General features: G+C 32.4%; 1 protein-coding gene across 13 annotated transcripts in view; it reads left to right on the top strand.

Moving 5' to 3' along the window:
- The window catches only part of LOC130441938 (uncharacterized), a 247,460-nt gene that overhangs the window by 52,341 nt on the left and 174,022 nt on the right, over positions 1-21,097 (top strand). For 10 of the 13 annotated variants that reach the window (XM_056775827.1, XM_056775831.1, XM_056775832.1 and 7 more), the window contains 11 exons: positions 8,750-8,851; positions 9,319-9,615; positions 10,166-10,321; positions 11,412-11,738; positions 11,801-12,077; positions 12,967-13,127; positions 13,190-13,393; positions 13,662-13,883; positions 13,964-14,188; positions 14,308-14,604; positions 17,046-17,232. In XM_056775827.1, the coding sequence (XP_056631805.1) occupies positions 8,750-8,851; positions 9,319-9,615; positions 10,166-10,321; positions 11,412-11,738; positions 11,801-12,077; positions 12,967-13,127; positions 13,190-13,393; positions 13,662-13,883; positions 13,964-14,188; positions 14,308-14,604; positions 17,046-17,232 (2,455 nt within the window). The remainder of the gene's footprint in view (positions 1-8,749; positions 8,852-9,318; positions 9,616-10,165; positions 10,322-11,411; positions 11,739-11,800; positions 12,078-12,966; positions 13,128-13,189; positions 13,394-13,661; positions 13,884-13,963; positions 14,189-14,307; positions 14,605-17,045; positions 17,233-21,097) is intronic. The other 3 variants (XM_056775833.1, XM_056775838.1, XM_056775840.1) reach the window with 1 other exon arrangement.

The raw sequence follows: 21,097 nt of genomic DNA, 5'->3' as shown, positions 1-21,097 counted from the left end.
TGAAATATTAAATGTTTTATCACAATCCTAACATAAACAAGTAACATGTCTCAACCTCGGAAACAGAATGGGCAACAAAACAGTTGGTATGGTATGTTATGCCGATGATGCAGCAATCATCGCCGAATCAGAAAACGACCTACAGAGACAACTCTTCCAGTTCTTCTTGTTAAGCCGCCAACTCAATATGAACATTTCTATCTGCAAAACCAAATTTTATGACAATCGCGAAGGATCCGCTCAGATGTAAGCTGGTTGTGGAGGACAATCCCATTGAATAAGTTATGCAATTCAGATATCTAGGCATAGCATATCAGCAATGCTGAGGGTGGCCGCGATGAAAACAGAAGAGACAGAGTAAGAAATACAGATGTCAAAGAGCAATGCGGGATACAAGACATTGTGAGATGGAGAAGACAACGTAAGAGGCAGTGGTACAACCATGTAAGACGAATGGACGAGAACAGACTTCCGAGAATAGTCCTAGAAAACAACCCGCCCGGCTCAAGGCCTCCCGGGAAACCACCTAAAAGGTGGAAAGATAGTTGGCAATCCACCTCTCAGGAAAAGATGCTGAGGCAGCTTCATAATTAACAGTTCAACAGATCTCCAAGAAGTAGAAGAAGAAGAAGACTATCCTAACAGCGTGCTATTGCTACAGAACAATTCAATCTCAAAATCGATCATTTCCTACTTATTCGATAAGTGACAATTGATTACTGCCCAATGACCAATAAATAATCCTTTTATTATTTCATTTGTGTATGTAAATAAAACAAAAATTATTTCTGTTAATTTCTTAATTATTATGTAAATATTAAGTAAATAAAGTACTTAAATTATTTTCATGGATTTGAATTTATTATCCCATTAAAAATCACTAATAGGCAATTACCACAAGGAATATTAGGAGTGGAAAATAGGTCAAGAACGAGATTTCAGTAGTGTGCGTATTATTATCTCATTTATTAAAAATTGAGTTCGACGTGGACAAGGAATGATGAAAAACTACAAAAATATTGTGATCAAATAATATACGATAAATATAGCTTACCTGTGGTCTACAATTAGCTTGTACCACAAAGGTTTTGAATTTTTCAAAATCTTTTTGACTTATATTTATAAATGGTTCCACTTAGGAACGCGGAGCCCAACCTTTATCTACCTACTCCAAGTTGAGAATTAATTGAGGGCTCAAAATTTTACAATGCAAACAAATGCACAATCACTTGCCAATGGAAATCAGGGCATATTTACTGGAAAGTGCATTCAACTTTGTAAACGACTATGCTTGCTTTCTGCACTGGTTTTCTATGGATTAATATACTAATTATTACCTATTACTATTACCTATAATTTTATTACTCATTGTAGTTTTCTTCTATATATTGAAATTTTATTTTATTTGTATCTGATCCCACTTATTTACCCCCTATATGTATGGAGAAATCCCCTAAGTTGAAAATCCTGAGAATGGAAAACGACTTATTAACATTGTCCTGGCGCAGGGTGCAGCTACTAGCTCTTTGAATCATCTCGTATTTTTCGTATCCAATTTAAAATAGCTACATCATCATTTCTCATAAATCATCCACCAAATTGATACATTAGCCGACATGAAGATCTTTTAAGACACATTATGATCTGACAGATAATAGTCATCAAAAAAGCAACATTTTGTATATGTAAGTCAGCTGCTTATATAGAGGAACTCTACAAAATGAAAGAGGGTTGCTGCTACACACCTCGAAAAGATACTCAAATTATTTGTGTATTATGTATCCCACGCAACAAAAAAACTGTTCTCAATTAGAGTAGTGTTAATTAATTATTGTGTCAATTAATTTTAATTTATTGTACGAAACATGGTCTAAATACATTGACGGAGAAGGTATTCCTTTAATTATGCAAATTATACACAAGGTTACGAAAGTTTCTTGAAAAACGCAAAGCACAGATATTAGATATGATTTTATTTTAATCTACCTTACCAGAAGATAGTTTTTAAAGCTTATCTCAAAATAGTCGTACTGAAAAAACTTTGAATATATATAAACTTGTAGAGATAATGATTGCTTGTATTTTAATTACCGTCTCAATATGAAAATGACTGGTAAATTCCATATAAAATTCATTGGTAAAATCCAGATCATTTAAGGATCAAATAATGAGATCATTCAGTTTTACAACTTTGAATTGATCCAAATTAATATAATAGTTGTATTCGCATATTACCAACAATTTGCACAGTTTAATATTTGTTTATTAATTTGAAAAGTGGTGGAATGAATATAAAGAAAATTCTATTTATTCTTGTAAGTTCTTGTAGGTCAAAATGTCGGGCTATTTTATGTGGGTTTCTCAAACAGATACTTACATTCACCCATGTTCAATTTCTATCGTTTATAACTATACCCCAAACTATTTTATTTTGATTTGATGTTTAAATTCGGGTCGACATCTTTAATTTTTATATGTCAAAGTGTCCGTTTATAGAGCTTATCAAAAACACAACTATAAAAGAAACGTTGTGAGTGAAGATGAAGTTTATAGAGAGATATGATATGCTAGATAGAATTATCGTTCAAAAGGAAATTGAATAAAAACGTGAGCAGCACAGATTTATAAAACAAGGTGAATATAAGACATCTTGAAAATAATTATAACTGTCAATATTCAGGTAGTATAGAGGTAGCTCATGGTACGTTATTAAATCCTCTGAAACCTCTACCTGGTAATGTCTCAACAGATGATAAGATAATATATGAGAAAGCCTTGAATGATTATAAGGGAACAGATACTTTAGTAATCTTCTTATTCATATTAAATGTGACTCAAAACAGTTTGAGATATTAATAACATATCCAACCGCTAGAATAAAAGGTTCTAGTTCCATAGATTGTTCAATGGTCAAGCTAAAGATAAGAGATTGGAACTATATTGACAGTTCCTTTACTATCCTCGCAGATCAGTGGAAAAATCATCTCTAATGTTGCGTGACTTACTTTGAAGGAGACACCATTTAATTGTAATTTCCAAACTTCGTAAGAATAAGTGACAATATGTTTGTCACTCAATCGAAACTGACAAGCTGTTGTTGTTCCTTTCGTATTGTGCTTTCCGAAAATTTTGTTTGTTCCTGAATGTGTTGTTTACATCATAGAACCATAAATCGAAATATATGAACAAAACCACAAGAAACAGCATATCAACTAAGACAGGTTGTTGCAACAAGATGGATGTCTTGCTCCATTAAAACAAAGAGCCACAATATTTTTTTCGTTGCGAATAGTTTGTTGATCTAGAGGAACTTGATTATAATCCATCTATTCTAATAAATTCACACTTTGAACTTTGTATTAGCATAGATAAATTTAGTTTGCAATCGCGTGTAAATGAAGCTTCTAAGGAAATCATTCGGATAAAAAATTCATACCTAACTAGTGCCAAATGTCATTAGAAAATAGGTGTCTATAAATAAATAATGGATGTCTGAGAATAATTGTCGACAGCACGCGAGACAGTTTATTACCATCAGCATTAATTATAAATCAATCAAAAGATTGGTGTTTGGTCTGATCTAGTTGATTATTAAAATTTTTTGACTTTCTATAATTAATTAGCTCAAATAGATTTGATTGGAATTTTTAATAGAGGTATCACTTTTGATCGTAGATCCATTAACTTATCTAAAGCTTTCTTGCTGAGGAGCTTGTTTTAGATTAGACAATTTCAAGTGATAAATCAAACTAAAACAAAATCACTCAACTTTTGAAACTATTTGAAATTACTACATCATAGGTTATGTTCAAATCTATCGTTATTAAGCGAAATTATTAAAAAAATTCAAAATATATTAGCATTTTTTTAACTGTAAGTGATTATTCGCATAAAATCCTAGTCGAATCAATACTTTCAAAAAAATGTGCCAAAATCGTAATGTGACTTCTTCTTCTTCATAGCGTGCCATATCAAGTCCCCTTGTCTTTGACGATCAGAATGACAGAACTCTCTCTATGTTGAGCTAGTCTAAATAACTGTCCTACTTTTCTTATCCCAGTCCATTCTCTAATATTCTTCAACCATGAGGCTTGTTTTCTTCCAATTCCTCTACGACCGTAATGTGTCTACAACTCTATTTTTTCTATATATTCTTGAATAACCAATTGATGCAAGAAAAATATTTTCAATTACCACGTCAGGTGCACCTGACATTGCACAATGACGAGCTGATCAATGCCACTCCAAACAATTGTCATACAAACGTGAAGGGTCTGAAGGATTCCTAGTGAGTAACTGAATATTCCAATTCGCGAATGCTTCAATTGTGTAATCATTTTGCAAAAAACTGCTAAAGTACGAAATTCAGTTGGTAAAAAATTCCAAATTAACCAAATGAATTCCGGTAACGAGAAGTTTTACCTTTAGGTAATATTATATTTCAAAAATAAAGTCATAGTTAATAAATTAGCATTAACAGTAAGAGTTGAGACTTTTATCGCCTTCATATTCCATCTCTACATTATGAAATCAATAGATTTATGTACTCAAATTTTCTGTGAACTTTTTATTTTGAATACTTGAGAAGATCTTTTTAGACCGCTCTGTATTCATACTGATATAATATAAATGTTCCAAATCCTACTATAATTCAATGAAAAACTGAATTGAATAGGAATCACGTGACTGATAACAAAAATGCACTTGTTCGACTAACAACCGCTGAGGGTGGGAAATATCTATGAGGGATCGAAGTCACCTATGCAAACAGGGTCTAAATTTTACGGAGGGTGATTTCGATCAAAGCGATATTGATGTATGAATCTGGAAAATCATTAAAAATATACAACTGACGTGATGAATTGGAAGCGTGATAGTGATTAGTCATTGGATAATGTTGAGGGGAGACGCAGACATTTTATTTACTTGTTTTATATGTTTGAATGTATTAATTTGTTTTAAAAAGTGAAAACGTATAAGACCATTCATAGTTGCCGTTTGCTGATCGGTCTACTTTCAAAATGAACGAATTTTATCTTTATCCCGTCGGCCTTTCGTAGCAATAGAAAAGAGCCAATAACATCCGTTTGCGTATGTCAAGTGATTTTGACGTATGACGTTAGAGCGTGATTTTGGGGTTATTTCTCTTTTTGGTTGTTTCTTTATGGTGGTCTTTTCTCTTTGCTTATTTTCTTTTCGTTATTTTCCATAATATCGACTATAAATACCAAATTACATACAAAAATATCACGTCAAAAAAAAAATAACAAAATTCTTAGGTTACCGGCAGTAACGTCAAGTTTATGAATAGGATATAGAAGTCACGAATGCCAAACGGCAAACGTCACCAGCGAACGGCAACAGCTAAGTTTATGAGTCGGCCTTTATAGTTATGAGAAGGAAATTCATATAAAAATGGATGTAGTTTGGGTAGATAGCGTATTAGATATTGGCAGAGAGTCGGGTATATAGTGAGGACAACTTAATTGATAACAGCGCTCGATGTGGTCAAATTATCGTCAAATCATGCTCTTAATATAAATAAATACGTGAAAATTGAATGAATAATGGATCATAATAGTTGTTATGTTGTTGAGAGTAAAAAAATAGGTAGATAGTGGAAGAAAGAAATGAAATTTTTGAAGTTAAATAAAGTATTATATAAAGAATACTGTGTTTTCTTCAAAATATATCGGTAGTACAATAAAATCAACATTTATAAATATTAAATATCTTTAAAAACTGAGTTTAATGTATATTAGAATCATATATAAAATATAGTAACGATTGATTAAATGTCAATGACAACAACATGATTATTAGTATCATTTTTTCTTTGGTATATACCACATACGTTGCTGGTAAATAGTGATTTAAATAAAACTTTTCTGCATTTCGTATAACATCTTTTAAGAACTCTTCATCCCGACAAACTGATGAATTTAAGCATACTTGACAATAACTAAACAAATTGCAGGTAAACACCGTACAGTTGTGCCTATTTTTCCAATCTGATACCATTATCTTTGCACCTCGTCGGATATCTAAACTCTACAATGTTTATGACACAACCATCTCCAATAATAACGCCAACAATACTGGCACATAACCATAACACTTTTTATTATCGCACAAAATATTTGTTCACAATTCACTGGTTAACCTCACACGATTCTACGAAAATTCTTTTTTTTTATTTATTTTATTTTTATTTTATTTTTATTTTTAGAAAATTTTTATACTTACTTCATCAGTGAAAAGTCAAATCGTCCTCGTATATTGCAGGAAACTACTAATACTTAGGAAAAAGTAATTATTTTCCAAAAACATGATTTTGAAATATTTTGAGTCAAGAAACATTCTTTTAACCTCCATTTTTGAAGAATTCTTCACGTACTCACCGCGAACACCATCATCTTTCTGTATTCAGAATCTTGTCGAATTACGTTTTAGAAATCAATTTTCATGTACCATAATGTGATTCAGTTTCATTGGAAATTAAATAAAAAGTTGACTGAAAATTAGGAAAAGCAGAGAGAGAAGCAGCAAGTAAATTATGTGATACCAAGACAACTTTATAACTACAAACTTCATTGGATTCAATTGCTTTTTGAAATATTTCTGTAAAACGTGATTTTAATATTAAAAATGGTTGTCTATGTAAAAAAAATAAATAAATAATAAATAATTGAATGAAAAAAGTTGATCAATAAATTGAACATTAAACATTGCACTTAAAATAAACTCTGTACAGTCTAGATATTTGGTGGTGTATACGATGTTTCGGTTTGTCTAAGTTCGTCAACCATAGAACAGACAAATCGATCAAATATCGTGATAACTGTGCCTCGACTACCGCTTCCTGGCACAAAAGTTTATTGTTGATTTATTCATAGTCAGTGTATTGCGTTTACTGCATATGCAAATAAGATTTTTACGACTTCAACCAGTAACAATTTCCTTTTTTTATATTATGATATTCGAAAAAAAAATAATATGAATTCATGTTTACAGACAAAAACAGAAAATTTAAATTCGCGTATTATATATACTGGCGGGTACTTTTAAAATTTCCTAATAATTTTAAATATCAAAGAAAGAAAAACCGATTCCATCCCGACCACCAAGACGACCACCTACAAGATGGTATGAAAGCTGGTCTTCATGCAGCTGCAACTAGACAACCATTGATGCAAATACTAATTCCTAACGTACGAAGAAGAAGAAGATCATTTAGTAATCTTCTCTTTTATACACTTTTTGTTTCTGACCTTTGTGGTTAATGCTGCATCAAACAATAAAATCAAAAATACTCACATTGTTGTTGGAGTATTGAAGGTTATATATAATTTTTATTATGAAGCAAATCTTGATTATCTCAATAAGAATTTGAATATAAATGACCGTAATTTTATGTTAATTTGAATATTAACATAATGTTTCTAATTGAAAGATGTTTTTGCTGTGTTGTAATAAACACTACAAATTGTGACAAATGAAAAATATCCAAATATATTATATTTTCCGAATTAGTATAATTACAACGATTAATTCATTAATCAAAATTTTACACAAGTGAACACGATTTTTAATACTGTAGTGCTGACGAAATGCTGATGAAAAAAGACAAAAAAACTGTTTATTCTTTGATTGTCAACGTCTCTCAGAAAATTTGAGTCCTAATTCATTCTTATATAATGCTGTAAAAATTAAAAAAGTTATGAGTGGAATATTCTGCATTTTTCAGGAGATATTCGTTGGGTGTTTTTCACAACTTTTGGACGGTTCATTATAACTAAAACCGACCCCAAATGGTGGATTCATTTGATAAAGCTGATCCAAATGGAGATTCTGTCGATCAATTAATGTATAATAGGTGATCCCTCTTGGTTCGTTGCTGTTTTTTTTTTCGTTCTGTATCTATTATGTAGTCCATCAACTATTATCGCTGCTGGAATAGGTGGTCGATTCTTAAAATATTGATCTGAAGATCCAACTACTGGATACTGATATGCAAATAAGCATTCACTCATATTCTGCTTGGTTTTGGGCTTCTTGCAATGACTTTTGACTGTGTATCCTCTTTTTGTACACAAATGATGAGGTTTCGATAGCTTCGAGTACCTTCCGGTTAATTCTACCAGACGTCCTCTTGCCTATGTTGATCACTACTTGCTTGATGCTGATCTCCACCAGTCGCCAATTCTACTAACGGCTTTCTGAAGGCTTTGCGTTACCATCGCTGATTTGGTGCTCTCGGTGGCTAAGGCAGTGTTCCCTACGTAAAGGTACGTTAGGTTTCTGTCCGTATTGGTGATATTCGCCGTGAAGATGCTATCGAGTACCGGAGGCAGATCTGATCTATGTAGTACAGCTACCTCGATCCATCCCAGCTCGTATCTGGTCCTGTTGAACTTGTTCTGGATTCGTTAGCTTTTGTTAAAATACTTCAGATTGCAAGGCAAAAAATATGTACGTAGAAAAAAAACTTTTTCTCCTTTTCACTCTTCAATGTTATAAAATCGTTGCGTCAAGCTTTGAACTATACAAATAATACTATTTAACAATAATAGTATTATATATATATATATATATATATATATATATATATATATATATATATATATATATATATATATATATATATATATATATATATATATAGTTGATAACAATATTATTCTTTTTCGACATGACATATGCTTTATTTATTGATATTCTGTATTTTGACTTTGTTATTTTTTTACAGTCTGACGGAAATACGTCTTTCCTGCGTGCAGCACGAAATGGCCAACTCGATAAGGTCCTAGAACATCTAAAATCGAATATTGACATTAACACAAGTAACTCTGTAAGTATTATTAAATCCCATTTTCCGTATCAGTTGAATATCTACTTTATATTTTCATCAATATCATACGATAAATCATTTTTAAGTGTATAAATCTAGGGTAAGATTCCTTATATCGTACTCCGGTAATATCCTGTCTAATCCTTATATATCACACCTTCAAGTATCGTCATTCACACCTTTATTGAGTAGTTGTGAATTTGTAGATTGCCTGTCGGCTTTGTGAAAACAAAAATTTAATAGCTAGTTTTTTATACAGTTTTTGTTGAAAATTCTCATATACATTTGTAAGTTTTTCATGACAGGAGTTTGATCCTTATTTTTTCCTTTATCAATCTCATTATTTGATTGTAATTAGCACTTTCTATTCGAAATACTAAATCCACTATTTCGTAATGAAATACTATTCACATGAGCTTCCATATATCTTGATACTTGATAATTTTCTCTTTATTTTCTCATTCTAGAACGGCTTGAATGCTCTTCATCTAGCTTCCAAAGACGGTCACGTCACCATCGTCGAAGAATTACTTAAACGAGGTGCTGTCGTCGATGCGGCTACAAAAAAAGGCAACACAGCTTTACATATAGCTTCATTGGCTGGTCAAGAAGAAGTTGTTAAATTGTTAGTTCAGCATGGTGCCTCCGTTAACGTACAAAGTCAAAATGGTTTCACACCTCTATACATGGCCGCCCAAGAAAACCACGACAACGTTGTTAAATACCTATTGGCCAATGGAGCGAATCAAAGTTTATCTACAGAGGTAAATTTATATTTTACTGTTAGCGATGAACTTATGAACCTTTATAAAGTAAAGTGACATAAAAACTGCTTAAAACGTATTTTTTTTTCTTATAAATTTGAAATTTCAACAAATTAAGCATCCCAAAGTCATCTTCTAAAGATCTCAACTTCAATATGGCCACATTTGGCATTAATATTGCTTTAGGTGTTAAATACATTTCAGTTTCCTTAGATAATCAGCAACTATTATCGAACGTATTTTTGAATACATATCTTCAAATATCTCCAAATACTAATGTCAAGTCTGATTCCAAATTTGAATAAAAAAATTATTGTATTTTACTGAAAAAAAAAACACGCGTTGAAGCATTAGTGGTCTTTCTAAATGCTCATAAAAAGGGAAAATTTCTCCTGCAACTAGAAAAATAATTATTTTAGAACAATTCAAAACATTTTAATGTACATTCAACTTCTTTGGTATGATTAGTTTCATGCGCAATTGGGAATTTCCTTTCAGTACATTTTCTTCAGTATATACTAGTGCATCAAACACTTATTTTATTTTTCAGGATGGATTCACACCATTGGCGGTGGCTATGCAACAAGGCCACGATAAGGTGGTAACAGTTCTATTAGAAAATGATACAAGGGGTAAAATAAGACTACCAGCATTGCATATAGCAGCTAAAAAAGATGACGTCAAAGCAGCAAAGCTACTCTTAGAGGTATATACATAAAATAATTAGTATCGCTTTCTAAAAAAGCTAGAAATGGTCATTAATTTGAAGTGTACATACTTATCATCATTAAATGGCTTACGCAATATATCCATAACGCTAATCGTTTTCAATTTAAACAAGATTTTCTTCAAACTTTATTATGTGTTTTTGATGAAACTGAGCATCATCTTGAGCGCTTGTTTGACAAACGAAATCAGTTTTTCATGACACATTTCTTGTCACCAAAGCAATTTTAACTTGATATTCATTTATCAATGATTGATTATGATCGTCATGATGTCAAGTAGGTTCTTCTATTGAAAGTATCACTATCCGTTGGCAAGTGGTAATATGTTCATCATAGTATGTGCTTCAGATTAGTCGTAGATTATTTTACTTAACCCTGTACAAATTCAAATCTGTTTTGTATCAAATTTCATCAATAAAACTCACATGGGCTCAAACCTATAGATAAAATAAAATTAAAATTGCCTAGATATCGATTTTTTCCTTGCTTCGATGTAAGTAAGTGTAGTTAGGTTAGTTTTCTCAGTACCAGATCCCTAAAACATCGATTTTTCACTTTATCGTTATGTTCCAGCGAATAATTTAGAAGGATACCGTTATTTTTTTCCATTTCATTCATTGATTGATTTCCACTATGTATAAATCTTTGGTTTTATTCTTGACAGCATCAATACGTCGCGATACACAGAGATAAATTGCAAAAGAAATATTGCCGCTATTTCCGTTATTATTTTTCTCTCTCTCCGTGGTTTGAAGAGGATAACTGAGATCTTAGTTGACAAACAGCATTGCATATTATCACATCCAACATTTACATTGTTTGACCAGCATCTCAAATAAGTCTGCACACAAATTCATTTAATAAGAAAATTAACAAATAATTTGACTTTGTAATAAGCTTCACAGTTAGATCCCACCATTTAAGTGAACGATCTTTATTTTTAAGTCAAAATCTAAATATTTTGAGGATCTAGCTTTTTTATGTTATCAATAACTTCTGCTACGTATAGTAAGATATAAGGAAATTATTATAATTATAGTCTCACAGTAGTAAATTCCAATATTTTAGAACGAACACAATCCAGATGTAACATCAAAATCTGGTTTCACGCCTCTCCACATAGCTTCACATTACGGAAATCAACAAATAGCCAATCTTTTGATTCAAAAGGGCGCCGACGTCAATTATGCAGCTAAACATAATATTACTCCTCTTCACGTAGCTGCTAAATGGGGTAAAAGCAACATGGTGGCATTACTTTTAGAACACGCAGCCACAATAGATGCTAAAACAAGAGATGGTTTAACTCCATTACATTGTGCGGCAAGAAGTGGACACGAACAAGTCGTAGATATGTTACTAGAACGAGGGGCACCAATTAGTTCAAAAACGAAGGTGAGTAATGTTCAATATCTTTATCAAATCCAGAATATTTATGTCTGATAATTCAATTTTAGAACGGATTAGCACCACTTCATATGTCAGCTCAAGGTGATCACGTTGACGCTGCGCGCATTCTTCTTTATCATCGAGCACCAGTAGACGAAGTAACAGTTGATTATCTCACTGCCCTTCACGTGGCGGCTCATTGCGGTCACGTGCGTGTTGCAAAGCTGCTTTTAGATAGACAGGCCGACGCGAACGCGCGTGCGCTCAATGGCTTTACACCGTTACACATAGCTTGTAAGAAAAATCGAATAAAAGTAGTGGAGCTGCTACTCAAGCATGGAGCAAGTAAGTTGATATTCGAATATGGTAAAATGTTAATGTTGAAACGCAAAATCATGGTAATAATTTTCTAAGGGCTCTATATTTTTCAAATCAACATTGGGTACATTTTTAATCAAGGATAGTACTTTGAAACACTTTTTTATTTACTTCTTACTGATATAATAATTACGGTATTTTTCATCTTACCTTGTATGTCGAGAAAAAATTATTAAATGATAAAATCTTTCTCTATTCTTCGAATATAAAAAACCCCACTCTGTACTCCAATATAAAACAAAAGATACTCGTAGTTATAAAGTGTCCTAGAGCTTTTTTGTTATTTATTCAGCCATTTTTCATTTTGTCATTGGCAGATGCAAAAAAAATTTAAAGAAATATGTTCTAGGGTCGTTGAAATTAGCATCTATTGTTTCAATAGAAATTCGTCACCGTCATAATTTAGGGGCACTTTTATTGTACAATGCGGTCTTTTTTATTGGAATAAGGACCTAAAAGAAGATATAAGACTAGAACTCTATAATTTTCTGTTTTGAAATTGTGAACAAACACCATCACCTTTAAAATTTTTCCAATGGTTTTTATATCAAAACAAACATTCCGAATCATGAGTTTTATGAAGCAACTTACTCTTTTTTGATTATTATTATCCAGTTCTATTTTCATCACTTTCTAGCTCAATCCATATTTTTTCTGTCCCCATATTTCTATCAATAGTTTCTTCGTTCATTCCATTCAACAACACACTCTAAAAACTTCGCTAATCTTCTCTTGGGCTTTAATTATCTGCTTCATTATTTGTAATTGTCGTTCTCGATTATAAATTAACGATTTCCCATTATTTTTACGTTTCCACGATGATTCCAAATTTGCTATAATATACGCAATGTTTAAGGTATCGGCGCCACCACAGAAAGTGGTTTAACTCCACTCCACGTAGCTAGTTTTATGGGTTGTATGAATATTGTTATCTACTTACTCCAGCATGATGCTAACCCTGATGTTCCAACCGTAAGGGGCGAAACGCCGCTACATTTAGCAGCTAGAGCCAATCAAGTGAGTAATATCTAGTTGCCCAAATGAAAGTTAAATAAAACATTTTCATTTTTTTTCTACAGACTGACATCATAAGGATTCTACTTCGAAATGGTTCTCAGGTTGACGCTAGAGCCAGAGAGCAGCAAACACCTCTTCACATAGCTTCCCGTTTAGGAAACGTTGACATCGTTATGCTACTTCTTCAACATGGGGCTAAAGTTGATAATACTACCAAAGATATGTACACTTCACTTCACATAGCAGCTAAAGAAGGACAAGACGAGGTATGTTATTTATTTTAAGCAGATCTGCTCATATTCCAGTTAATATTTACTAATTTCTCATCGTTTTATTCTTTGTATCGTTAAAAAAGTTTCAACTGTCGTTATTATTCTCAAAAATAATTGTTTAATACCATTTTCTAATAATATTTTAATTTACCCATAACCTATCAAGAAAACTTTATTTATTGAACTCTCACAACTGTCGGAGCAGATCTTGTTTTAAGACGAATAATTAGAGAACAATATTTATGTTTGTGATTGTCGGCAGGTTGCAGGAGTTCTACTAGAAAACGGGGCATCGTTAGACGCCACTACCAAGAAAGGTTTCTCTCCTCTACATTTAGCTGCTAAATACGGACACCTCAAAGTTGCTAAACTACTCCTCCAAAAAGAAGCTCCTGTAGATGCTCAAGGTAAAAATGGGGTAACTCCACTCCATGTAGCTTCTCACTATGATCACCAAAACGTCGCCCTATTGCTATTAGACAAGGTAATTCTTATCAACTATTTTCATCAGAATCCTAGATATTTTATCATGAATTACATATTGAGTTTTTGATTTTGTTCTAGGGTGCTTCTCCACATGCTGCTGCTAAAAACGGTCACACTCCTCTACATATAGCAGCACGAAAGAATCAGATGGACATTGCAAATACTCTCTTAGAATACGGAGCCAAACCCAATGCAGAAAGTAAAGCAGGATTTACTCCACTACATCTCAGTGCTCAAGAAGGACATGCTGATATGTCTGCGCTACTTTTGGAACATAAAGGAGATGCTAATTATGAAGCAAAGGTGGGTATATATGTATAAATGATAGATTATTACACATATAAATGCCCCTAAATCCAAAAAACACTACAGAGCTTTATGAAAACCATACCAGAATATTAATATGATATGTTTGATTTCAGAATGGTTTGACCCCTCTTCATCTCTGCGCCCAAGAAGATAGGGTACCAGTAGCGGAAGTACTAGTGAAAAATGGCGCGAATGTAAATTGTGCTACTAAAGGTGGCTATACCCCACTTCATATAGCCAGCCATTACGGTCAAGTAAACATGGTGAAGTTCCTTCTCAAAAATGGTGCTGATATCGAATCGAAGACGTCTCTGAATTATACACCGCTTCATCAAGCAGCGCAGCAAGGTCATGCGACCATCGTTAACATTCTTTTAGAGCATAATGCTGATCCCAATGCAGTTACAATGGTAAGAGTCAAGATTGGGAAATTATTTAATTGGTTAATTTTGATATTTTACTCACCGTAACAATTTATATTTTTGAATGAAACTAAAAAGGTTAACCAAAAAAATAAAACGAGGACAGGTTCAAAAATACTTTTTGTAGAATTTAATGAAACAATAGTGTTAACAATAGTAGAAATCTAGAAAAAATTAATAAATAAAAAATAAAGCAAAAACTATAAACTAGACCAAAAATTAGACTTTTTGAAAACCGTTTTCAACTGATTTGTCTGATTGACATATATTTTGCTTCGTTTGAGGCATTGCTCTGCTTTCTATCCTTTTTTATCTGGTTTTATCTCTTAAATGAAAAGTATCAAGCTTGAATCCCAAACTCCCGAGATACAAGAGTAGTCCAATATATACTTAGCCCCACCGTCCGATGGGAGCAAAGCAAAATTGGTTCATGATTCGTTTCCTGGTTTTGGGAGAAAATCGCGCAAAAATTATTTTAACCATTTTCAACGTGGTCGCACATCGGTTGATGGTTGTTGGACACATCCAAGTACCCTGAAAGCGGCTACTTCCGAGGATAACATAACAAAAATCGACAAATTCGTATTAGTAGGCTGACGATTGGAGGTATGAGAGACAGTTAAGACAATAGAACTTCCGGAAGATTGTGTGCTTGATCTTCTGTATGAAATTTTGACTATCGGCGCGTTTGCTTCAGAATACTGTTTGACGTGCAATTTGAAGGACAAATCATGGATCCTCTGGTACATAGCAGAAACCAAAGAATAGTGGGTTTCACCCGATGTACTACAAGGAAGGCGAAGACTGTCCTATCGGTCAGAAAGGTGATAGCTACCGTTTTCTGGTATTTACAATATTTGACGAATTAAAAAAATACAGTCCTATTTGGTGAAGAAAAAGTGCTCTCCCACTATGATAACGTTTTCTCCAGATTTGGCGTCGTGTGATTTATTTTCGTTTCCAAACTTGCAAATATTATCATCGGTTATCATCGCCACGAAGACCTACTTTGCAGACCTCTACTAAACAAATTTTTCAGACTTTAGACAGGTTGAAGAAGTTGGAAATTACTGGGTCACGTTTATTGAAATAAAAGAAGGCTATATTGGAAATATATCGCCCATTTTTCAACATTTTCGTTTCTGTTTTGTAGGCTACTTATCGGACAACTCTTGCAAACGGATGATTTGTGTCATTTGAAAAAATTCCAACTATTTTTCATAAGGTAGTTCTGTATATAATCGTTAACCATCTATTATGTGAACCAATTAAAGTTTACACATCCATTAAATGGTCGTGCCAAATAACTATTACTAATATGGCGAGTTTGTAAACAGATACATCTAGAAAAAAATTGTGGTCCAAGGACTTACGATAATTAGATTTAATACAATTTAATACGATTTAATACGTCGGAGTTAAAATAAAGAATAATTTGTTTCTATTTTTTTGTTAAAAATTTATATGGTGTGGAACAATTAAAGTAAAAAAACAATTCTACGCAAAAAATATGTCCAGTTTCCATACGAGTCAAGTTTCTGAGAAATTCATGTTATAATGCCCAAGGGTTTTCCACAAAACATCGAATCACATGCAAGGATTTTTCATCACTAGTTACAATCTTTGGTCCACTAGTTTTAGGGCGTTTTTAATTGCACACCTTCTTTCAGACAATTCTTCATATCACAAGAGTTGTCTGAAAAGTTTCCGACCGACCAATAAAACCAAGAAATTTTTTTCCTGAATCATTTTAATTTTCCAACATAGTCTCCTTTTTAAGTCCATATACCAATGCTCTAACCTGTATATAAGTGGATGGGGTCAGATCTGGTAAATATGGTGGGTGGTCAATCAATTTGGAGTTAAATTCGTAAAACGGGATCAACGAAGTGTGAGGAGGTGCGTTGTTTTGTGAAAAGCATTTAATTTTTCTCAATATGCGGTCGTTTTTTTGAAATTTCTTTCTTTATCTTACCAAGCAAGGATGCGTAATACTATTTTGTAATTGTCGAACACAATCCTATGACTATCTCAACAATCGAACGCCATCACTTTTAATTTTTCGGAGATGTTTCGCCCTTTGCAATCCACTGTTGACTTTTCTTTCGTTTTTGGAATGTAGTGGTGAATCCAATATTCATCCACAGCTATAAATCAACGCAAAATTACGAACTTTTTATTGAATTCAATATGCGGATTAATCCGAGGCTGGTCCAATATCATATGTTGAATTTTATCGATTATATCGCAATGGCCTTTAAGAATCTCTCAACGTATACGCAAATATCCAGATTGAAGACTGAAACTTTTCAAATAACCTTATAGCATAATTTGTAAATAAACTTGGCGTTATAGAAACTAACTTACAATGCATATTGAGCATCAACAAAATTATTTAAAGACTATAATTTGCCTTTTGATTATTGCAGAATGGACAGACTCCATTGAACATCGCCCAAAAATTAGGGTATATCACTGTGATCGAAACCCTGAAAGTTGTAACAACAGTAACCAATATTACAACTACTACAACTATCAATATCGAAGAAAAATATAAAGTACAAGCCCCAGAGCTGATGCACGAGACATTTATGTCGGATTCTGAAGAAGAAGGTGGTAAGCTTTTATATCTTCATGTTGCGTTGTGTGCTGCTACTGCTATTTTTATATATTAGTTGAATTTAATGTGCATGTGCTCAATAGTCAGAGATGCAATAGTTTTTCATCAATACTACGTTTTTGAAAGTTGTAATCTTCTTCGTTATTGATAATAAATGTAAATAATGAAAACATTAGCTATAAAAATCATTTAACTGATAAGAATCATCAAAATATAGCTTTCAAAAAGTTCCTAATTTATATATTAGCTCTTCAATTTAATATCCCAATATGTTGTATTTCTATCATTACAAAAATTATATTCTCCGAAATTTTGGTTTTGTAATATGGCCGATATTGAAAATATAGTTAGATCTTTCTCACGGAAAATGGCCCCATTTGAGGGAGAAGCAAGAACTAAAAATTATATGATCATTGTATTCAATAATAAAGTAAATTTCTATCAAAAATCAAAATATTTTGTATGCTAGGATACGCACTATCCAGCTTACCCGTTATTGACGTTACTTCGAGAATTGACAGATTAGTTTACTGACAAGTTTTGTAGCCAGTGACTACCATTTTGGATCAATGGTTACGTAAGTTAATAGATATTGGTGAGCAAAACATCGCGAAAAACTCGATTTGATATCAATATAAATCAACAAGATTCTAACTGAAATCGTATGGGCATGGAAAACAAATCTTCATATGTTTGTGTCATATTAGTAGATCATCCACATATCTGTACTACATTCAATGAATTTAATATCTAGAACAAGAATTTTAGATGATAATAAACTCCATCTGAACATTGCTTCGAGATTTCGATTTACTGACATCATGAAAAACTTCTATGTAAAACATTTATAAAACATCGTTTGAATCAAGCTCTTACAAATTTCAAATACAAACCAAAATATAAAACAATCGTGAAAGGCTTTCCGATACATTTCAGTTGTTTTGATAAACTATAAACATAACTAATGATGAACGAATAATAAAATACGTTGCATAACAATTTATTACGTTCAAACAGACAACCTTGGGAATCTCTATTGTACATGTTTATATTCATCATTTATCCTTGACAGTAAATAAAAGAATCTTTATTGAAATCACTCATTCGTAAAGAATTTTGTTGTGTTCCAGTGGAATTGGCGCATCTTTATAATTACAATTCATTCGTTGAATAGTAAACAATATAAGCTGTTCATTGTTAGATATTTAACGATTAGATTTTATGGAATTCAAAGTATTAAAAAATCATAAAAAACCTTCTTTTTCCTGTATATTAGTAAGCAGATTGATTCACTAGCTGAACTATTTTATGTAACATTATTCATTAAAAAATTAGCATCAACCAAAACTAGTTTTGAAATGTGTATTTCTTTTTGTATTTACTAAATTGTGTTTAAGAGGCTAGTATGGATGAAAATCTCATTTATTTACTTTGTGTTTTCAACTTAAAAACATCAAGTGTTTAACTTAGAAGAGCTATATGTGACTTTCAAGAAATTTGATGAATAAAGCACTTATGAATTGAGCTTCTATATTTCCTCGGTTTCTACTCAAGACGCGTATTTAAACACAAAGTTTTTTGTTTTTTGTAACTTCTTCAACTGTGGCGATTGACTTTATTTCTTTTTACATTATGTATTATTTTTATAATGCTATGTTTTCATGTTCTTCTAACCACCTCCAGAAGTTATTGATAAGCTGACACAAATCACCAACAATTGCTAGTAATTCCTCAAAAACATTGGCATTAGCTTCGGTAACTATTTCAGAACAGCGTTCTTCATGGTTGCATCAACAAAACTGATAAAGATTATTTAGAAGCTCGGAAATCTTTATAGTGCTAGGTTGGATGATGATCTTCATGCATTCAATGGTAAAAAGTGTGCCTTTATATATTTAATAGTTAATTTTCAGTTACACATTTCGCACATTTGAAGTTCAGTATTAAGTTCTAACTCAGTTGTGTGTGACTAACACAAGTTTCATTGAATCACTTTGCGAAACTTTAGCCATCAGCTAGTTGATAACAATCATTTGAATGTTTTCAATGTCACAAAATGACGTCTCTTCAGATGAGTTCTTAATGTAGAAAAGAGGAAAAGACAAGAGACCTCACTTCTGATAAATGAGGAGGTTTTTTAAAATTTCTGTGCGATTAAGCGCAATTTCGTTACGCAATATCCAAGTATTCTTAATGATTGGTTTAATGTTTATGTCCCTTTCTAGAACCTCGCCCTATAAGTGTTGATTAACTCTTTGGGCTTGAGACACTATTTGTGGATAATTATCTGATTGACGAATGCTCACTCTTGCTTACTTTTTTGAAGAGTCGGGAACCATTTCATGTTATTTCTAGGTCAAAAATCTAACTCTTGTCACCAGTGAAAATAGGTATGATATAAGTGTAATTTTTAATCTATTCTGAGAAGTTAAGTCAGTCAACGATCTAAACGGATGAGCTATCAGATTCTATCGGCATTTTCATAGGTTCTCGTAGTTAAAACCCTTCTACTGGGTGGCTCATCATCTATCGACTCTCGTCCTTATGAAAATGTGGAAAGAGAAAGCTATAAACACATAATGAAAATGGTGTAGAATCACGGAAGCTAACTCTTCACGAAACGAGAAGACCTCCTAGAATCCCTCTCAGAACTAGAAGACTACGCGCGAACATAGAGACGCGAAATATGGGTGAAATGTCCTCTTTTGCACCCACTCGCGAATTTGGTGTGCTAGAATTTCCTTTATAATTCAAATTGATATTCATTAGTTATAATACTATTTACATTAGTCCCATATCTAACTTGAAACTAACACCCATGCGTCGATCTTCATTAGACATAATAACCACTCGATTTTCCTCCGACCCACATGTACATTATTTGTTAACATCCTAATTCCAAAGATCCAGTTGATCTCCACGCTTAAAGGATAAAAGCAACTCATGTGGTTATTTATAAAAATGGTGATACTAAAGAATTATTTTATTGCAGTGTTTTTTATTAACAGGATCAGTAGAATACCAAGAACAGAGTGAGTAAAAATGATGTCATTTATTAAATATATATTTTATATTAATCAGTAGCGTTTCAAAATAGTTTATACTGAAATAAGAGGCATTGTTTGGGAATTAGAAAATGATTTAGACTTAATTGGGTTAAGATTCTGTGTGTAGTGAAAAAAATCAAACTTCATGTTTTTATACAATACAAGTGTAGGAGTACATCCTCTCTTAAACTAATTACAACTTTGAATGAATAAGGGACACAATAGATCCTTTGGGTCGCAGTATCTATGACACCTTAAATTACCCACAAGAATAAATGGGACCTACGTTATATGATAGCATAAAAAACGTGTCAATCAAATCGGAACATTGAGGCCATAGTAGTGTTTGTTTTAAGGCTAATCTCAGTTCGTTCGTTCTTGGGAACACAACTGTGAACTCTGAACTTCGAAAGTACTGAAATGATGCCAACGACTCTCTTTTTTGACACGATAACCAGCTGTGTCAATTAACACTTTTGATACCCGAGTTTTTGGACTCTAAAAGTCTTCCTGTAAATCTAAATCTACCTTACTTATCAGATCTAGCATGTTTCGACACAAATTTCTCAAATTGAGAGAGTCATAACAAAGTAAATGAAAGCAATTTCGAAAGAAGCCTTTTAAAAATAATTCTATTCATGGATTCATTGGGATGAATATATCCAAGATCAATTAAATTTATTTTTTTTTGACTATAATAGTTTTTACTATAACAGTTTTTTCATTACAACTCTCTATTCATTAATACATTCTTGAAACTATTTGTTTGTGCTACAATTAAATTTAATATCAAGGATAGTCTGCCACTGACCAT

This window comes from Diorhabda sublineata, chromosome 3 (genome assembly GCF_026230105.1).
Source record: "Diorhabda sublineata isolate icDioSubl1.1 chromosome 3, icDioSubl1.1, whole genome shotgun sequence".
In the NCBI taxonomy this organism is placed as follows: domain Eukaryota; kingdom Metazoa; phylum Arthropoda; class Insecta; order Coleoptera; family Chrysomelidae; genus Diorhabda; species Diorhabda sublineata.
This window is presented reverse-complemented; position numbering and strand designations above follow the sequence as displayed.